This window comes from Dromaius novaehollandiae, chromosome 27 (assembly GCF_036370855.1).
Source record: "Dromaius novaehollandiae isolate bDroNov1 chromosome 27, bDroNov1.hap1, whole genome shotgun sequence".
In the NCBI taxonomy this organism is placed as follows: domain Eukaryota; kingdom Metazoa; phylum Chordata; class Aves; order Casuariiformes; family Dromaiidae; genus Dromaius; species Dromaius novaehollandiae.
In genome coordinates, this window is record NC_088124.1 from 1,222,960 (window position 1) to 1,239,558 (window position 16,599).

Here is a 16,599-nt window from a genome sequence, read left to right on the forward strand (position 1 = left end):
GGCATGCCTAGAACATGAGGAGCACCAACACTGCTTGAAAGTGCTCTTCTTGTGTCCCCAAATTCCATTCTTATCCTATGGTTTTTGTAAGCTGGAATGAGGTTTGCCTACTGATTACACTGGGAATTCTCTAATGGATGCTTTCTACAGCTGAAAAATAAAGCCAACCTTGGACTCCTTTCCAGATTCTTCTATTTTAGCTTCTATGATTGAATGACAGTTTAAATTGGATGACAACATCCATTAAGAACAGTTAAAGGCTTTGATAGTCCTCTTGGAAAGATAAGCAGAAAAATCACATCTGACTGAGAATATGTCCTCTTGGATAGGAGAGGTACTGTATATTTTTAGAGAAGAATAACTCTATGAGAAGAGAATGGAAAGTTTCAGTATTCAAAGGAAAGGTTTATATGTCGGCACTTTATTCCTAGCAAGTTTTCCTCAACTCACTGAAACAGCAGATAAAGGCACACATTACGATACTAGGCAATAGTGATTTATTAATTTTTTTCCTCTTTTTTTTTTAATTAAAATACAAGGAGAATAGTTCTTCCAAGAAGTTAAAAATAATCATTTCTCCTTTCCAGCAGATTTCTCAGATGTACGGTATTGCCTAATCTCATAACGATCCTTTGAAGTTGCTGATATTTCAGATGACTCCTCTTCCATTTTTTCCCAAAATGAACTTAGCTATTTGTAAATGTAGCCTATCTAAAAATGCTGCTGGATTTAAAAAACATCGCTTAGAAGTAGGAGATGACCAAAACTGCAAGAAGGCTTTCTGCATTGTGACAGTATTAGCACATCAATTAATTTGGGGGTTTGGTTTGGTTTTATTTTTCCTCTTGTACTTCTGTGAGTTTCACACAGGACCATAACATGTAACCTCATTGTTAGCAGGGCAACAGTGTCTGCCTGGGTCAGCAGGCAGCTTTGAAATAAAGTTACGAGTACCCTGCCCAGCTCTTCTTCTTAACTCAAGGACTGCCTGTGGTTAGTTAGGGACTTGAATTGTTCATGGAGTCAGCATTTTCCCATGCTGCAGCACAGTTCATATCCTACATTAAAAAAAAAAAAAAAAAGTTGTATAGTTTGAGACTAGAGGTCCAGCTTGCCCAGCATCCTCTGTTTGATAGGGTATCTCAAGAGTGGTAAGAATAGGGCAAGTGTATATACTCTTCCCCGTTGATGCTGCCTCAGCCTCTGCCTATTTTCAGCTTGAGCCTACTGTGGCTTATCGTTTAGGTACCTCTAATGACTGTCTCTTCCAGATACTTGTGCATTTTCCCTTTGAGCCTACCTAAACTTATTGCATCCTTAATGCTTGTTGTGGAGGAGTTATAAGTGGTCTAGGTTTAAAAGAACTCAGTGAGGGGCTTGATTTCTCTTTAGTTTTGTGTTCTGAATTATGAATGTTGTTCCTACAAGGATTTATCTTGGCTTTCATTTGGATAGTTTTTGGTTAACAGCATAACAAGTCAGTATGTTAACATAATTTTCATACTGAAGTCAGTTTTTTTACGGTTTTCAATGCAGTTACCATTGGGTCGTCAATGTGTGGAACATTATCGTCTGCTAAACCGTTACTGTGTGTTTTCTCATGATGAGATGATATGTAAAATGGCTTCCAAAGCAGATGTTCTTGATGTTGTGGTAGCATCTACTGTTCAGAAAGACATGGCGATTATGATTGAAGATGAGAAGATGTTGCGTGAGAGGGTTCATAAACTGGTGAGTTCTAGGAAATAAAATTATAATGAATGAAGGCGCATTGAAGCAATGATATGAAATACACTCTAGGATTTGTACTGTGTTGCCAACAGTTTAGAGCTATGTAGTACCTTCCTGAGTTGTGTTGTTGGATTTTAAAGGCCTGTTGGGTAAAGAATCATGCATTGTGAATCTTGTTTCAGCATCTCTCTTTAACATTGTTAAAATGTCTCTTTTAAAGTAATATATTTTATGTTGTTTCAGTAGTTTGATTCAGAATAGCTGATTTTTCATTATCCAAGATTTCTGTCTACAGGTTTTAGTATCTTATTTCTAAACTGTATTATTCCTTTGATAAATTTAGCCTCTGATGTTTTACCTTGGACAAATCACCTGTTTGTTAGACTTTGAAGTGATGTAGCATTCTCTTTTGCAGGGAGTGACTGACTCAGAACAAGTGGCTTTTGAATTGTTTCCTGATGATGAGCGACAATGTTTAAAGTGTAAAACCACTTGTTTCATGTCTGCTGTTTATTGTTCATGTAAACCTGGGTTACTTGTATGCCTGCATCACGTGGAAGATCTCTGTTCCTGCCCCACCTACAAATATAAGTTGGGGTAAGTTTCAGATAGCAGATAGTACTACATTCTGGAGATATTTGTTCTATACGCCGCTATTGTAGTTGGATAATCTAGTGACTTAGTCTGTTTTGCCAGTGATGCTAGTCTCAGTATTTTGTTTCTCCACAGACCCTTTCTTTTCAGCATTCAGCTCTTCTTGGTGGTACAATGGCAAAAGTTACTGTATACATTAGTTTGCTTTCTTTATTTATAGCAACAAAGTCATCTTTCCCTATGTTACTCTTGCCTTTGCTGAGTAATCTTTTTTTGCTTTTATGAGCTTTCCTTCCTGCTATCTTATTTCCTACCCCATGGTTTGTTACATATTTATCCTATATTAATGTAGCTTGTGCTTTTTGAAGCAATGGTAACTTTGAAATTGCCTTTGGAATTGTTCTAATTAACACGAACCAGGCGAATAGTACATCATTTCTGTATTATATGGACGAGTATATGTTGACACCTGCCCTTTCACCCTGAAGGTTGAATTCTATGCTACTTCTAGGTACCGATATACTCTGGAGGATCTCTATCCAATGATGAATGCGCTGAAGTTGCGTGCAGAATCATACAACGAATGGGCTTCCAATGTTAATGAAGCTTTGGAGGCAAAAATTAACAATAAAAGAAGTAAGTATCTTACATTTTGTCTACAATACATGATTAAAAATGGCTAATTTTTCAGTTTCCAATTTCTGAACCTTCCTAGTTTTTGTCTTACATGCTTATGTGACAATCAAAAGAAATTATAAATAATTTGCTGTTTTAAGGTAAATGTTTTAGTTGTAATAATTTTTGAAATTATGATAAGCTGTCTCTGTGTGAGAAGACTGTAAATCAGTTTTCTTCAAAACCAAATATAACTGACACTGAAATAGAAACACATTTAACATGTATTATTCTGCCTTTTTACTTAAAATCCATCACAGAGGGAGACTTCTGTTAACATAGTATCTTTCCCAAAAGGTCTCATCAGTTTTAAGGCTTTAATAGAAGAATCAGAAATGAAAAAGTTTCCGGACAATGATCTACTGCGACACCTCAGACTAGTTACACAGGATGCAGACAAGTGCGCTTCAGTTGCACAGCAGCTTCTTAATGGCAAAAGACAAACCAGGTAAATGTTACTACACGGGTTTGCAACCATTTTGAATCACTGAAGGGTAAATGCCAGTGTTCTGTAAGACTTAAAAATGAAGGCAATCTTTTTGTCTTCTCATGAGAGCCACCTTTTATGGGGAGAGTCACCTTTCCTCCATGTAATAAGTCAAAGTGTCCTTAGCTTTCATTCACCTCTTCCTTTTTGTTTGACAGCTGGGCAGTAAGTTTGTTCTAACATTCCCTGGAAGGAAAAATCAGTGTGCTATTTCCAGACAAAGCAACTGCCAAAAAGATAGAGTCCTCTTGTTTCTGTACCATGGTGCCAAAAATCTGCTAGTGGTCCATTTGTCATCATATTCATTACAGCCTATGCCTTGTGGAAAAACAATGTAGCGTATGTCAGTGTGATTGCTGTTTGCCCTGGTATAATGGCACATGTACAGTTTCTGCGTGTTGTCTGCCTCAGCAGGTATATTGTAGCTTGTCACTGTCTGTGTCCTTCCAGTTGTTTAGAGGCTGACTTTGAAGGACTTCGGCAGCAAAATATTCAACTGCTACTTGGACTTCCTTCTTGTAGCTGCACCTTTCCTTTTAGTTAATTATCTTTGGATCAGTCTTCTCAGCAAAGACTTGATACTTGCTAAACATTCATCCTCACCCTCTTGCAAACACAAGAGAATAAAGCTTCTGTCACATCAACAGTAAAATATTTTAACAAGAAATGAAAAATTCAGTGTTCCAACAGACATAATTTTTGCCAGATAGATAATTCCTAACCCTGAGGTTCATGGCATTGTTATCAAAGTACTTGTCTACTCCTAATGTCTTCCTTCATTCAGCCTTGAGCCAGTTCTCATTCTGGCATTCCTAGTCAGTGTGTTCTCCCAGCCAGATCTTGGTGTTTGCTCAGTCCTCCTGATGATGGACTTCAAGCCCCAGCCAGGCCCTTTGCAGCTGCTCTACTCCATAAGAGCTCTTTCAAGGGTTTTCTCTGCTCTTAAGATCTATCTGAGTTTGCTTGTCCTGGAAAGAGGGGTAGTGATTTTATCTTCATCTCCTTGACCAGGTCTGTTCTTTTGTCGCTGTGATACTAGGCCAGCCTTTCTCATAGGTATATTGGCCAGCTCCTTCAACATTGCAGACTGCGATGAATGATCCTCCCTGTGTAACGCTACACAGAATCAAGACAGTGCTTGGATTACATTTCTGATTTGCTCTAAAAGTGTCTCATCATAGCCAGTCCATTTCTCCCTTGATCTTTTTGTGCCACATTCCTGGGACAAGTCTAGTTGCATGTCTTCAAAGTTGAAAGTTTTAAAATCCCATGTTTTTTGATGGACTTTTTTCCTGAAAGATTAGGGAAGGGGGTGTTGGTAGCCTATGTGGGAAGATAAAAAGAGAGACTAATCTGCTTAAAATCTGAATAGGTGTAATATCTAATACAGTTTAATATGCGTAAAGTCACATATCTGCAGGACTTCCCAGGCAGCCTCCATCACACTGACTGTTGTGTATTGATTATGGAGGACTGTTGATCCTACCTAAAGTTTGGTTCATATTTTTGATGTTCTTTTGTATGGACCGAGTGTATTCTTCTGATCCTTGATTTGGAAGAATCATATAGTAAATTTAACTGGAAATGTTATCCCTGTTGATCATGTAGCCAGTGCTATTCAGGGATCTCCTCCTGTATAGTATACACAACAGTTCTCGGAGAAGGAAAGACCAAGATATGACAAATATTCTGAGAGTAAATCCTATGACACTTGCTTACCTTCTTCTTTATCTGAAATACCTGAAGAAATGTAGATGGGCTGTACTTCTCTATTTGCTTTAATTCTTATAATGATGGTAATTAAGCTGTAGATATTGTTTTGAAGATTGTTCTGTGACCAGCCCTCTGAATTGGGCCAAGGGACAGCATAGCCCTCCTTCCTGTCTGAGGCTAGCACGTAGTTGATGTTGGGAGGGGAAAGTATGATAGTAGAGCAAGTAAAAAGTGATGCTCTCACTGTCCCTCTCCCACCTCTTCTGGGCCTCATGGTACCTTTGCTGCTTCTTAGAGTCTCCAAAAGTTCAGAGAGCTTATACATCTTTTTGGGCTTAATAACCTGGATAGACTTGGGCTCTTCTTGAATGCCTTTTTTAAATCATGTATTCTCTTGTCATCAAAGACATCCTGTGACAGTGAGCTTTGCAGTTTAGTTTTGTGTTTTATATAAATTCATATTATATTTATATGTATACATGTATTTACACGTGTGTGTATAAACTTTTTTTAAGCTTTTGTTGTTTTGTGGAAGCCACTGCAGAACTTCCACAAATAGTAGTAGAGCACTGTAGACTTTAAAATAGTTTATATTGTAGCTAAGACTTTGAATTCATTTTATTGCCTCTTATTCAGCTTACTATGGATTTTGAAACTCTCAATGTGATTCTTATATGTATGTCCCTTAAATATACCTATTTTTAACACAGAATGGTAAAATTAATACTTGCTTTATAGTGTTCGCATTCCAGTCATGTTGGCATATCCTGCTGGGATGTTGTTTTCCTTTTTTCTTTAAATGACATATTGTGGATTAAATTGAAGCCAGCATTGTAAGAGGTTTCTTTCCTTTTCTGTTCAGGGTACTCAGACTGGTGAATATTGGCTTGAGTTTAGAGAGGTTTCTAATATTAGCCAGTTTGGTAACACTTATAAGCCACTCATTTTATATGAAGCTTTTAGATAAAAATGAAAATGATGATTGCAGCATAGGGAGGATTTTTCAGAAGTGCCTACATGACCTGTGAGTATAAACCCCATTCAAAATTGGGATTTGTTCTCTTTTGGTATGGGTATGAGGAGAGACTGACTACAATAGCTCTTGCAACATAACTGAATAGTTTGTCCACAGTTGCTTTGTGTTCTGGAAAAAAAGCCTGATTTTATTCCGTAATAACTAGTGTGCTTCCAAAGCTGAGTAGTTGCAGAGTGTTATTTAATATGAAAGAGTTTTTTCAACAATAGCTTATTCTGGTATAGCTAACTCAGTTTTGCTGTCTGTGTAAGCCGTAGGCTGCTTGGATACTTTTGAATATTGTATCATCTCTGGGTAAAGTTTGAGTTACAAGAAATCATAAGCAGATTTTTGAGATGTTTAGATCTTGTTTTAGTGACACCCAGCAAAGCTGAGTTGTGTGTAATTGCAGGTACCGCTCTGGAGGAGGAAAATCTCAAAATCAGCTGACTGTGAATGAGCTGCGGTTGTTTGTAAGACAGCTGTATGCTCTACCCTGTGTCCTCAGCCAGACGCCATTACTGAAGGTAACTTGGAAAATTCTAGGGGAACAAATTTGAGCGTGTGTCATAGTGATGTATTTAGACTTCATTAATCTGCCATCATACTATTTGCTCCCGGAATAAATACTTTTAAATTAGCAGGCCTGTGTAACTTGTACTCAAGAGTTACTAAAGAACTGAGATCTCTGACCTGCTGGTGTTTGTTGTCAGTAGATTTTATACTATGTGGGTGAATTAAAATGTTAGTATTGTACAAGGTAATGTGAAAGAAATAGCAGAATGACTGGATAACTACAGATCAAAAGTTTGGGGTGAGTTAACTAGTCTCCTCTTAAGAATGAAGTCAGTTTTGTCTGAGACAATTGAAATTCAATAATGCTCTGAGTGACAGTCCTCACATTCACATCACTTTCCCTCTTTGTTGATTTAATCCGTTGTCAGCTTTCTCGTAGTCTTGCAAGCAGATAACTCCCCATGGTATCAACCCACAGTCCAGGAAACAATACAGGGAACTCTTGCCAGGCTACTTAAATGCCTATTCTAGCAGTGCTTCTGCTGCTGAAGTTGTACAAGCTCACTGGAGATGTCTCCTATGACCATCAACTAGTGATGTTTATTCACCGTCTACTCACCAGTTGGATCAGTTCTCAAACAAGTTGAAAGTATTTCAGAATTTGGTTTCAGAACTTGCCAAAGTGTTGCATATCCCACTGAAGGATAGTTGAAGAAAAGGAACATAACTTCTGGGTAGCTGCAACTCCTGTCTTAAAGAAGAATGTCTTTATGTATTTGAGACTCTTAAAACCAAGCGCAGTGGCACACTCCTGCAACCATCTCTTCAGTGTCCATAGACGCAAAGCTGAGGGACTGGATGGTATCATGTAGATACTAGTTTGGTAATAAAAGTCTGGAGAACTGGTTCCCCCCAGCTTTATGGCTATGGTTTTTTGAAGCTCTAACAAGTTTAGAACACGTGATTCAGATTCTCTATAATTCTGTTTACAATTATTTGTTTATAACGTTGTAACTCTGTGAAGTTACCTAACTCTTTAAAGGGTGGAAGTTCAGAAATGCCGGACAGGCAAACAGTTCTTATCCATCTGGCATTCTTGAACAGGGAGATACCAAAGACAGATGGTCAGGCTACTCTTTTATATCATTCTCAACAATCCTAAATTATACATAGTCATACAAATTAAGCTGCTAACATAAATGACCAACAGTTACTGGAGATTGGTTCACAATTTAGTATCTCTCTAAAAAGGCTTTATTTCCATTATGAGTGAGATTGCCTACCAGCAAACAGCCTCACTGGCAAAATACCAAGGGCTGTGAGAGAAGAGCTTGCTGTTAAAATGGCATTTCTGGCGGTACTAGAGGCGTTGGGCATGATGGCTAGATACATAGTAATTCCAGCCTTGCCAGTGAGATTACTCAGGCTATTTGTCCCCCTCCTAGGTGAAGTGCAAACAGCCACAGATTTACCTTTTGGGAGTAATTAGCTGTTGAACATATGGAGAGAGATAAGGTGTTGCACTGTCTGAAAGAGTAAAACGTGGTCTTTGGCTTACTGGAACTGTGTGCTGCAGCTCAAAAACCTCAACAGTGCAGCAGTCCCTCTTCAGAAATGAGCCACAGCAGCTGCAGGCCCTTCCCAGCATTCTTCAAAGCCTTTTTTTTCAGTGATGTTCTTCAGCTTTCTTCCTTAACCATTTGAAAATAAGGCCAGAAAACAATACTGATGGAACATTTAATTTTCTTTTAGATCTTTTTTTATTCTTCCGAGTTTGACATCTCTCTTTTGCTTCAAAGGAGTTTTGAGTGGGGTTATCTGGGGTTATCTTGTACTGTGGATCCTTGAGCTAGTGGATGACATTATGTATGAGGAGATGCTGAGGAAGCTGGGTTTGTTCAGCATGGAGAGGAGAGGGCTGAGGGCATGAGGGTGGTTCTGTTTGCTCGTTTCACCCACTTGAAGGGATGTTTTAAGAAAGGTGGAGTTAGACTCTTCTTGGAGGTGCACGATGAAAGAACAAGAGGCAATGATCAAAATTGCAGTGCGGGAAGTTCCAGCTGGATATAAAGAATAAATTATTTGCAACATGGATGGTCAAACACTGAAGCAGAGACTCAGAGAGAGGCTGAGGAATTGCTATCCTTGGAGGTTTTCCAAACTCAATGGACTGAGTCCCGAGGAACCTGATACAAGTCTCAAGTTGGCCCTTCTCTTAGGAGGAGTTAGAACTCGACACATCCACAGGATTCCTCCAACCAGAATTATTCTGTAATTCCACATATTCTCCCCTGCCGTTTAGTGTATTGAGTTTAGTGAATTTGAATGCCTCACCCTAGCAAGGTGTATTTTTTTGCCTGCTTTCTACCCGTATGGGAAAGTCAAGTGAGAGCATGGGATATTACAGGAAAATAGTAGTGTTCTGGCATCCTACAGTGCTGCAACAGGTAGGACTTGAGAAGCCAGGCAGACAAGGGGGTCAAGAGAGTGTTTGAGCTAAGGAGGTGAACTTGGGGGAAAATTGAATGTCTGGAAGCCAGACAAGTGATCTAATTATATTTTCACCTCAACTTGTACAGAGTAAACTAGAAATCATTACAGCAGCGTTTTTTTCTTACACTGACTAGAACTGGACTACTCTGAATTCTTTTTTGAATATCTGCTTTATGCTGATGAATGATATACTATCTAAATGTTTTAAATTTCATAACAGTTTGACTTTCACATTATGTGCATTGCAACATGGTGTTTGCCAGGAAGCTTACTGGTAATGTTTAGAAGTTTGAGATTTGACAGTGGGTTTCTTTCTTCTGTTTTATTGTTGCATTTGTTTATTTTAGGATCTTCTTGATCGTGTGGAAGCTTTCCAACAACATAGCCAAAAACTCCTCTCTGAAGAAATGCCGAGCGCTGCAGAACTTCAGGAGCTGTTAGATGTCAGCTTTGACTTTGATGTTGATCTTCCCCAACTTGCTGAACTGCGGATACGTCTGGAACAGGCACGCTGGCTAGAGGATGTGCAGCTGGCTTCTTCAGACCAAAACTCTCTTACTCTAGATGATATGAGACGTCTTATAGATTCGGGTGTTGGATTGGCTCCCTACCCAGCGGTTGAGAAAGCAATGGCAAAGCTGCAAGAACTCCTTACCGTATCTGAACATTGGGATGACAAAGCCAGAAATCTGATAAAGGCCAGGTAAAGGCTAAATCTTAGTGCTGCATCTTACATTCAGGAACCTAAAACAAGCTATTGATGCATTATATTCACCTGTGACCTCCTACTTTTTATTCATTTGGTGTTGTGTGGTACACAGATTATCACTTATCCAATTAACAGTAGTATTGCATGAAAATTCTTAGTGTTAGATGACCCTGCTGTTTGTATTTTGTTCAAGAGGGGGAAAAAGGAAGAGAGGGAGAGGTTAAAAATTAATAAAAGTAATTTTTTTTAATAATAAGTTAGAAAAGATAAAAGCAGCAAATAATGTATATAGTCTGTATGTCAAACAATGCTTAGGAGTATAAGAAAGCTGAGATATCAATTTAAACTGTTTGATATCAGTAGCATTCCCCCAGGAACACGCCCTTTCACGGTAGTTCCCTGAGCTGTTTTAAGATGGAAATAGCTGGCTTTATTGCTGAAGGGGTTCCCTTTTGTTGATCCAGTTCAGCATGTGAAGGCAAATACTTGTGCCATCCTCAAGGGAGCGGGATGGCTGGGGGATGAGAGACTTGAGGGAAAGCAAGACTGCTTCTTTAAACATCAGTGATGGCTTGCAGTGCTTGTGGTGCTCCAGTATCATTGTGCAAGTCCTGCTTTTGTTACAAGGGAAAGACACCTCTTCCTTCCTCTCCACCGTCTTCATTCCCCCAGTGTCAGACAGCAGTATGCGTGTCCAGATTGAGGCCACACAGCTATATACCATTATTTTATGGACCATTTCTAACACTGAGGAGATTTGTCCAGGTCAGTTTGTGCAGGGAAGAAGGAAACAAGCCAAATACATCCTTACTGAGAAAAATTTTGTTGTTTGTGGGTTTGACCTTCTGATTTAAAAACCGAGAAAGAGGGGGAACACAGTCTACTTGAAACTTAGAAGGGTGGCGCAAACTTGTATGTGAAGTGTCTTCCCTCAGGCTTCCTAATTTTTTTTTCCAGCCTCATATTTATGAAAACATTTGAGCATTTCTTACCCATTAAGAACAGCCATGCTATTTTAAAATAGCAACATCATAAGGCACAAAACTGGAATAAGCTTGGTTTTACCCTCCCCCTCCAAATTAGAGATGCGGTTGACTTTGTATCTTTTTAAAACATCAGAATGAAATTGTAAAATACAGAAAAGTCACCTCCTTCTTTTTAACTTTCTAGTGTAGAGTCCCTTAACTGATACCGTTTGGGGGCTCAGTGTGCTTTTGAGAATCCAAGGGACTATCAGAGAAATCCATTCAAAAGTTAGTGAATGTTAAATCTCTCTTAAGCCCAAATTTGTAAATATTTAGAAATACTACATCACACCAGGCCATGTTTAGTCTCACTCATTCTGTTGAATTTGCATTTTACTTTATCGAAAATAAAGAAAAAAGCATTATACTTTTTTACACAACAGTTTTCTTCATGTTTTCAGCATTTTTATTGAGTCTTTTGCAAGCAAATACACATTTCTAAAAACCATAGCTGCATTACTTATACAGTAGTTATACAGTAAGCATTTCTAGTACCAGACAGAACATCTGCATTTGGTGTTGCCTTCTGATTTTAATAAGCCAAATTAGTGGAAAAGCTCCAAGTGGATAGCAGTGTTTTACATTCTGAAATGTTTTATTCACATAGACCACGGCAGTCCCTGAGCAGTCTCATAGCAGCAGTGAGAGAGATAGAGGAGATTCCAGCCTATCTCCCAAATGGTGTTGCACTGAAAGATGCAGTACAGAAGGCCAAAGATTGGTTGCAAGAAGTGGAAGCATTGCAGGTAGGTAAAATACACTGCTTAGTTTTCAGTAAGTGATACTAACTGCTTTCAGATTAACACTGTTGTGTTGCACTTAGTGCTTCAGTATCCTACTGAACTGAGGATGCTTAATCTGTAACAACTGTTGCCTTAGGCATGGGGCAGTTACACTCTGATGAATGCTATTATTTTTACTTCTGTTTCTGGGCGTGATTTATATTGCTTCACCTCTGCATTTAAGTGATTGCAACAAATCTAAAGTTTAAAACATGTAGGATTACAGAACTTTACCTTAAGGGAAGTTTTGCATAGTCACTGTTAACAATGATCGTATTACTTCTTGATCATACTTTTATGTACTGTTCTGTAGCTGAAAGAAAAGTACTGTCTTTGTAGAAATCTTCTAAAGATCAATTTCTATAGATCAGTTCTTCAAAGATCAATAAAAGTCATTTTGTTAAGACTATTCAACAACTGTCCTAACTTAAAGGAATGTTTCTTATTTTCAGATGGTGTTTTTTTAATGATATTAGCATGCTGAAGAACAACTATATTGTAAAAGATGATTGTCATCTTACTGCACTCCTATAACGTATAGCATAGAGCAGGTGACACAATCAAAAGTTCTGCTTGTTGACTCAGGAATAAACAAATCCCCTAAAGTATTTAAAAATCACAGACAATATCTTCTCTCAGCCAACATTTGCTTGGCTAAACAAACTGTTTTCTTCCAGGATCTTCTCAAAAAATAGACCTTCTTTTTTCTGAGCAGTGTCCAAGTGCAATGTCCTTGCACCTTCTGCAATTCTGAATGCACCTTTCTGGAGCATGGCCAAAAGCCATGCTCTATTTTATTGCAAGCGAGGTCTCACCAAGACCTGACATAAACTTAGTTGAAACACCTCTTCTGAGGTGCCTTAGAATTGATTTGCTGTTTCCGCAGCTGCATCACAGTGATATTTCTGATATCCTGTTTTTAAGAGGTAGTCTCTCATTTGTTCCCTTCCCCCCATCTCCCACTTCCCTCCCCCTCTTTTTTTTTTTTTTTTAACATACGATGAGTTCTTGATTTATAGAGAGAATCCTGTTTCTGTTGCTCCAGTCCTAATGGATTTGGTTCTCCTTGTATAATACCTGATTGTCCTCTGTATTAACAGCGTCTGCCAAGTTCGTTTCATTGCTGTATTACATTAGAATCGGTTCTTTTTTCTTTGTTGCCAAGATCACTAATGAAATGTTAAGCATGATAACTATCAAGGCTGTCCCTTGTTCTCTTGCTGTATAGTCAGCCTTTGATTTGATAGATTAAAATACATGCTACAAAATCTGTAATTTTGTAGTAGTTAGGTCAGAAACGTGAGATGGAAATTACTTGCTTTCCTCTTCTTCTTTCCCTCTTCCCTTCTTGCCTTCCATTTTTTGAGGTTTCTTCCAATTTCATATTGTTTCCATGTTTGCATTCTGAAATATGTCTTCGAAAGAGCTGAATGCTGACGGCAGAGAGAGAACACAAGAATGTTTTAAAAACAAAGATGTTTAAAAGTTTTCACCTTGGCTTCTGGCAATTCTCCCTTTTTTCCAGTTTTCTTGGTGAATCTAGTTTCCTTTCTTGTATTTTTAGGTTCTTTGCTTATTCTGCAGCTCCGTGGTAGCTTAACTCTCCTCTCTTCTTGCTATTTCCTCTCCTAAGTTAGCAGCACTGTTCATGCAGCCAGACATCATGCTAGTTCAAGCCCAAGTGAGTAATTGTAGGCTAGATAGTCTCTTTGAAGTGCCTCACTGCTCAGTCTCACAAGAAGTGGTGCAAGGGGCCAGTGGGCCTGCACAAATCAGGAAAGGGTGGGACTGTGACAGCCCAACCTTAAAATTTTGGCATAAGTTGTCTGTTATTTTCATATTAGTTGTTAGCATATTTTCTCCATAAAGTCAACTCTGACCTGATTTACTAATATTTTCAGGGCAATCTGACCTCTCCTGGGGTTCTTGCATTGGACTTTTAATAAAAATTTTTAAATGAGAACTTCTTGACTGAAAGAAATTGTAGACGTTCTAGCTTTTAAAATTGTGAAGGAAAAGAAATCCATGTAATACTAACTTTTGTTTGAGGGTTATCTTGAGAGGGCTCAAGTGAATCGTTCTTGGCCTTCACTGATTTCTTATTTTGGTTTCTGATATCCTGCCTACTGAATGCAGAAAAATGTGTCTGTATGTACCAAGTATCTTTGCTTCAGTTCTGTGAAGATTTTAGTAAATGCCTGAAGTCATTGCGACTTCCAGGAAGTTCTTAGTATCTGTGCTTTGGAGTTTTGCTGCTAGCGATTTTGAGGTTGTTCTGCACAAATAATTCTTAACTTCAGTCTCAAATCACTACCTATTTTAGAAGTTGCCTCTCAGTCTTACATTACTGCTGGACTTCTCATAACCATGTCACTTTAAATCAAGGGGCACCTTGGATACTCTTGGTGTGCCAGGGACTGGGTTAGGTTTGCCTTCTGGGTGTATTTCAAAATTAATTTGGTTTTGTACTGTGAATGGAGATTGTTAGATTCGGGTTTGGTATATCGTTGGTAAATTTTTTAAACTGTCATTTGGTAAGTGTTTTCTTTTTAATTCTTTTATTAGTTTTGTCTGTGTACTTGATGACTGGAGCATGAAAAACTCAAGTGTCAAAAGAATAGGTATTAAAGTGACCGAAGCGTTCAAGTAAATTGTATTTTTACAAGCTCTACCTTCAGTTAATTTAAATGACTTAATGCGATTCACAGAGATGATGTGTCTTCTATACATGAAGCATCTCTTAATTTGTAATCTGGCAGGTTGGAGGACGTGTACCTGTACTAGACACACTAGTGGAACTTGTCACAAGAGGTCGATCTATTCCCGTACATCTGGACTACTTACCAAGGCTTGAGTCCTTGGTGTCAGAAGTTAAAGCGTGGAGGGAATGTGCAGCTAATACGTTTCTGTATGAGAACTCCCCTTACTCTCTTCTGGAGGTAAGAGATCTTGGCTCTGCAGATCACCATTCATATCATGGCGAAAGCACATCAGAGTTGTGGATATTAACACATAAAAGAGCTGTAATTTGACATAAAATATTAAATATATTTGCAAAATATTTTATGATCATATTACTTAATTTCATTTTTATTAGATTGATCTATGCTTTTAATGTTTATTTTGAACTTTTAAAATGATTAAGTTTGAACTACACTTTCTATTTTTTCCTTAATCACTGGCTATTAAGAGAGAGTCTTGTGCCACAGTCTGACATTTTCAATATGAATGTAGGAATATTGACATGTTTGTGTCACTGAATTTACTTTAGTGCATCGGGCTTTAGACTGCAGCAGCTCAAGCGTGGGTTCATATCCGATTCATCCACATCAGCCTTGGTGACAGCAAGGTCTTATGGCTGGGCTGTGATAAGGGTGAGACTGTAGCTGCTTTAGCTGGCCCTCTAAATCTGTTGCTGCATGTATGTCAACACCTGCAGTTCTTCAGCAATTAACGCTTTCTAGCCTGTGCTGAACTTTTTTTTTCTTTTTCTCCCCTCAAGCCTAGTTTTCTCCCTCAGGAGAGACTGGGGAATGTAATGCAGCCTGTGGAATCCTATATTGTTTCCCAAGGCTTGCAGCTTAAATAAAATGGAGGCTATTCAATGCATCAGCAGTCTCTATATACCAGCAGTCTACATGAAACGTGCAGGTGGTTGCAGTCTTTTCCACTTCATGAAGTTGGATTTTTAATCTTCCAGCTCTTCTTCTTTTCCAGATAACCTCCTCAACCCACCCCACCCCCAAAATCTTTGATGGGAAAAACTGCAGGAAAATCCCTGTTCTAAACAGTCATACGTGGCTGTGTTAGGGCAGGATGAATGCATTAAAAATGTTGCAGACAGTACTGCTTTTCTGTCCATTAGGTGTTGTGTCCTCGATGTGATATTGGAATGTTGAATCTTAAAAGGAAGCAGAAGAAGTTAAAGGAGCCAATGCCAAGTGGAAAGAAGAAAAGCACTAAGCTAGAGAGCCTCAGTGACTTGGAAAGAGCTCTCTCTGAGAGCAAAGATACTGCATCAGCGGTATGTGATTTAAGTTTGTTTGTTTGTTTGTTTTTTTGACCTGGAGTGTCTTCTAAGTTGTTCTCCCTTCAGATCATTGGTTGTGTTTGCCTCTCTTGCGTGGGAGTGTTATCTTTCACTCTTCTTGCTCTGCTTTTCTTCAGAAGGACTTCTACAGCTGTGCTTTTCTGTCCTTGTTTTATGACTTCCCAAAACGGCACTTAGTGGAAAAATTCTGTGCCTTCCTTGTGCATATGGTAATCTTACAGTTTGCAAGGCCATACCCATAACCTAACAAAGCACAGAAAAGTCAAAAATTGAGAGACAGTATTTTCCCTCTCCATGCTAAAACTTTACTAAAGACAGTGTTTTCCCAAGTCTGATCCTTTCGCAGAGCATGGTAACCCAGCGCCATTTATAATTAAAACAAACACCCTAAATAATTAAAGAAAATCTCATACATTATGAAGTCAGTAAAACACTAGCTCTGCATGGAGCTAACTTGGTTACTGTTTGATGGTAATGTGCTTCAGCCAAAAAGACCGAATTCACAGCCTCCACCGTGGTCGGATTAAACAGTGTCCCATGAGGAGGTCTGTGGGACAGCAGTAGAGTGGCTTTGTAGGGTTTGAGTATAATTATCTGTTTATATGTGGGACATTTCAATTCTGACTTAGGGCAGCTACTTGAAACCCATATGTGAAGTTCTTAATTTTTGGCCTCTCTTTGTAAATCCAGATTTATAGAGAGGGTACCTAGGAAAGCTGGAAGAAGAGACTGGGTCCTTGGAATCATACACCCTCCTTCATTTTGACTAGATAAACTCTCATTGACAGTTGGGGTGTTGAAAGAGAAA

General features: G+C 38.6%; 1 protein-coding gene across 1 annotated transcript in view; it reads left to right on the forward strand.

Annotated features, from left to right (window-relative positions):
- The window catches only part of KDM5B (lysine demethylase 5B), a 60,713-nt gene that overhangs the window by 35,673 nt on the left and 8,441 nt on the right, over positions 1-16,599 (forward strand). Inside the window, exons 14-22 of the mRNA XM_026101230.2 lie at positions 1,537-1,731; positions 2,147-2,328; positions 2,837-2,961; positions 3,298-3,448; positions 6,628-6,742; positions 9,572-9,927; positions 11,566-11,704; positions 14,500-14,679; positions 15,606-15,764. Of these exons, the coding sequence (XP_025957015.2) occupies positions 1,537-1,731; positions 2,147-2,328; positions 2,837-2,961; positions 3,298-3,448; positions 6,628-6,742; positions 9,572-9,927; positions 11,566-11,704; positions 14,500-14,679; positions 15,606-15,764 (1,602 nt within the window). The remainder of the gene's footprint in view (positions 1-1,536; positions 1,732-2,146; positions 2,329-2,836; positions 2,962-3,297; positions 3,449-6,627; positions 6,743-9,571; positions 9,928-11,565; positions 11,705-14,499; positions 14,680-15,605; positions 15,765-16,599) is intronic.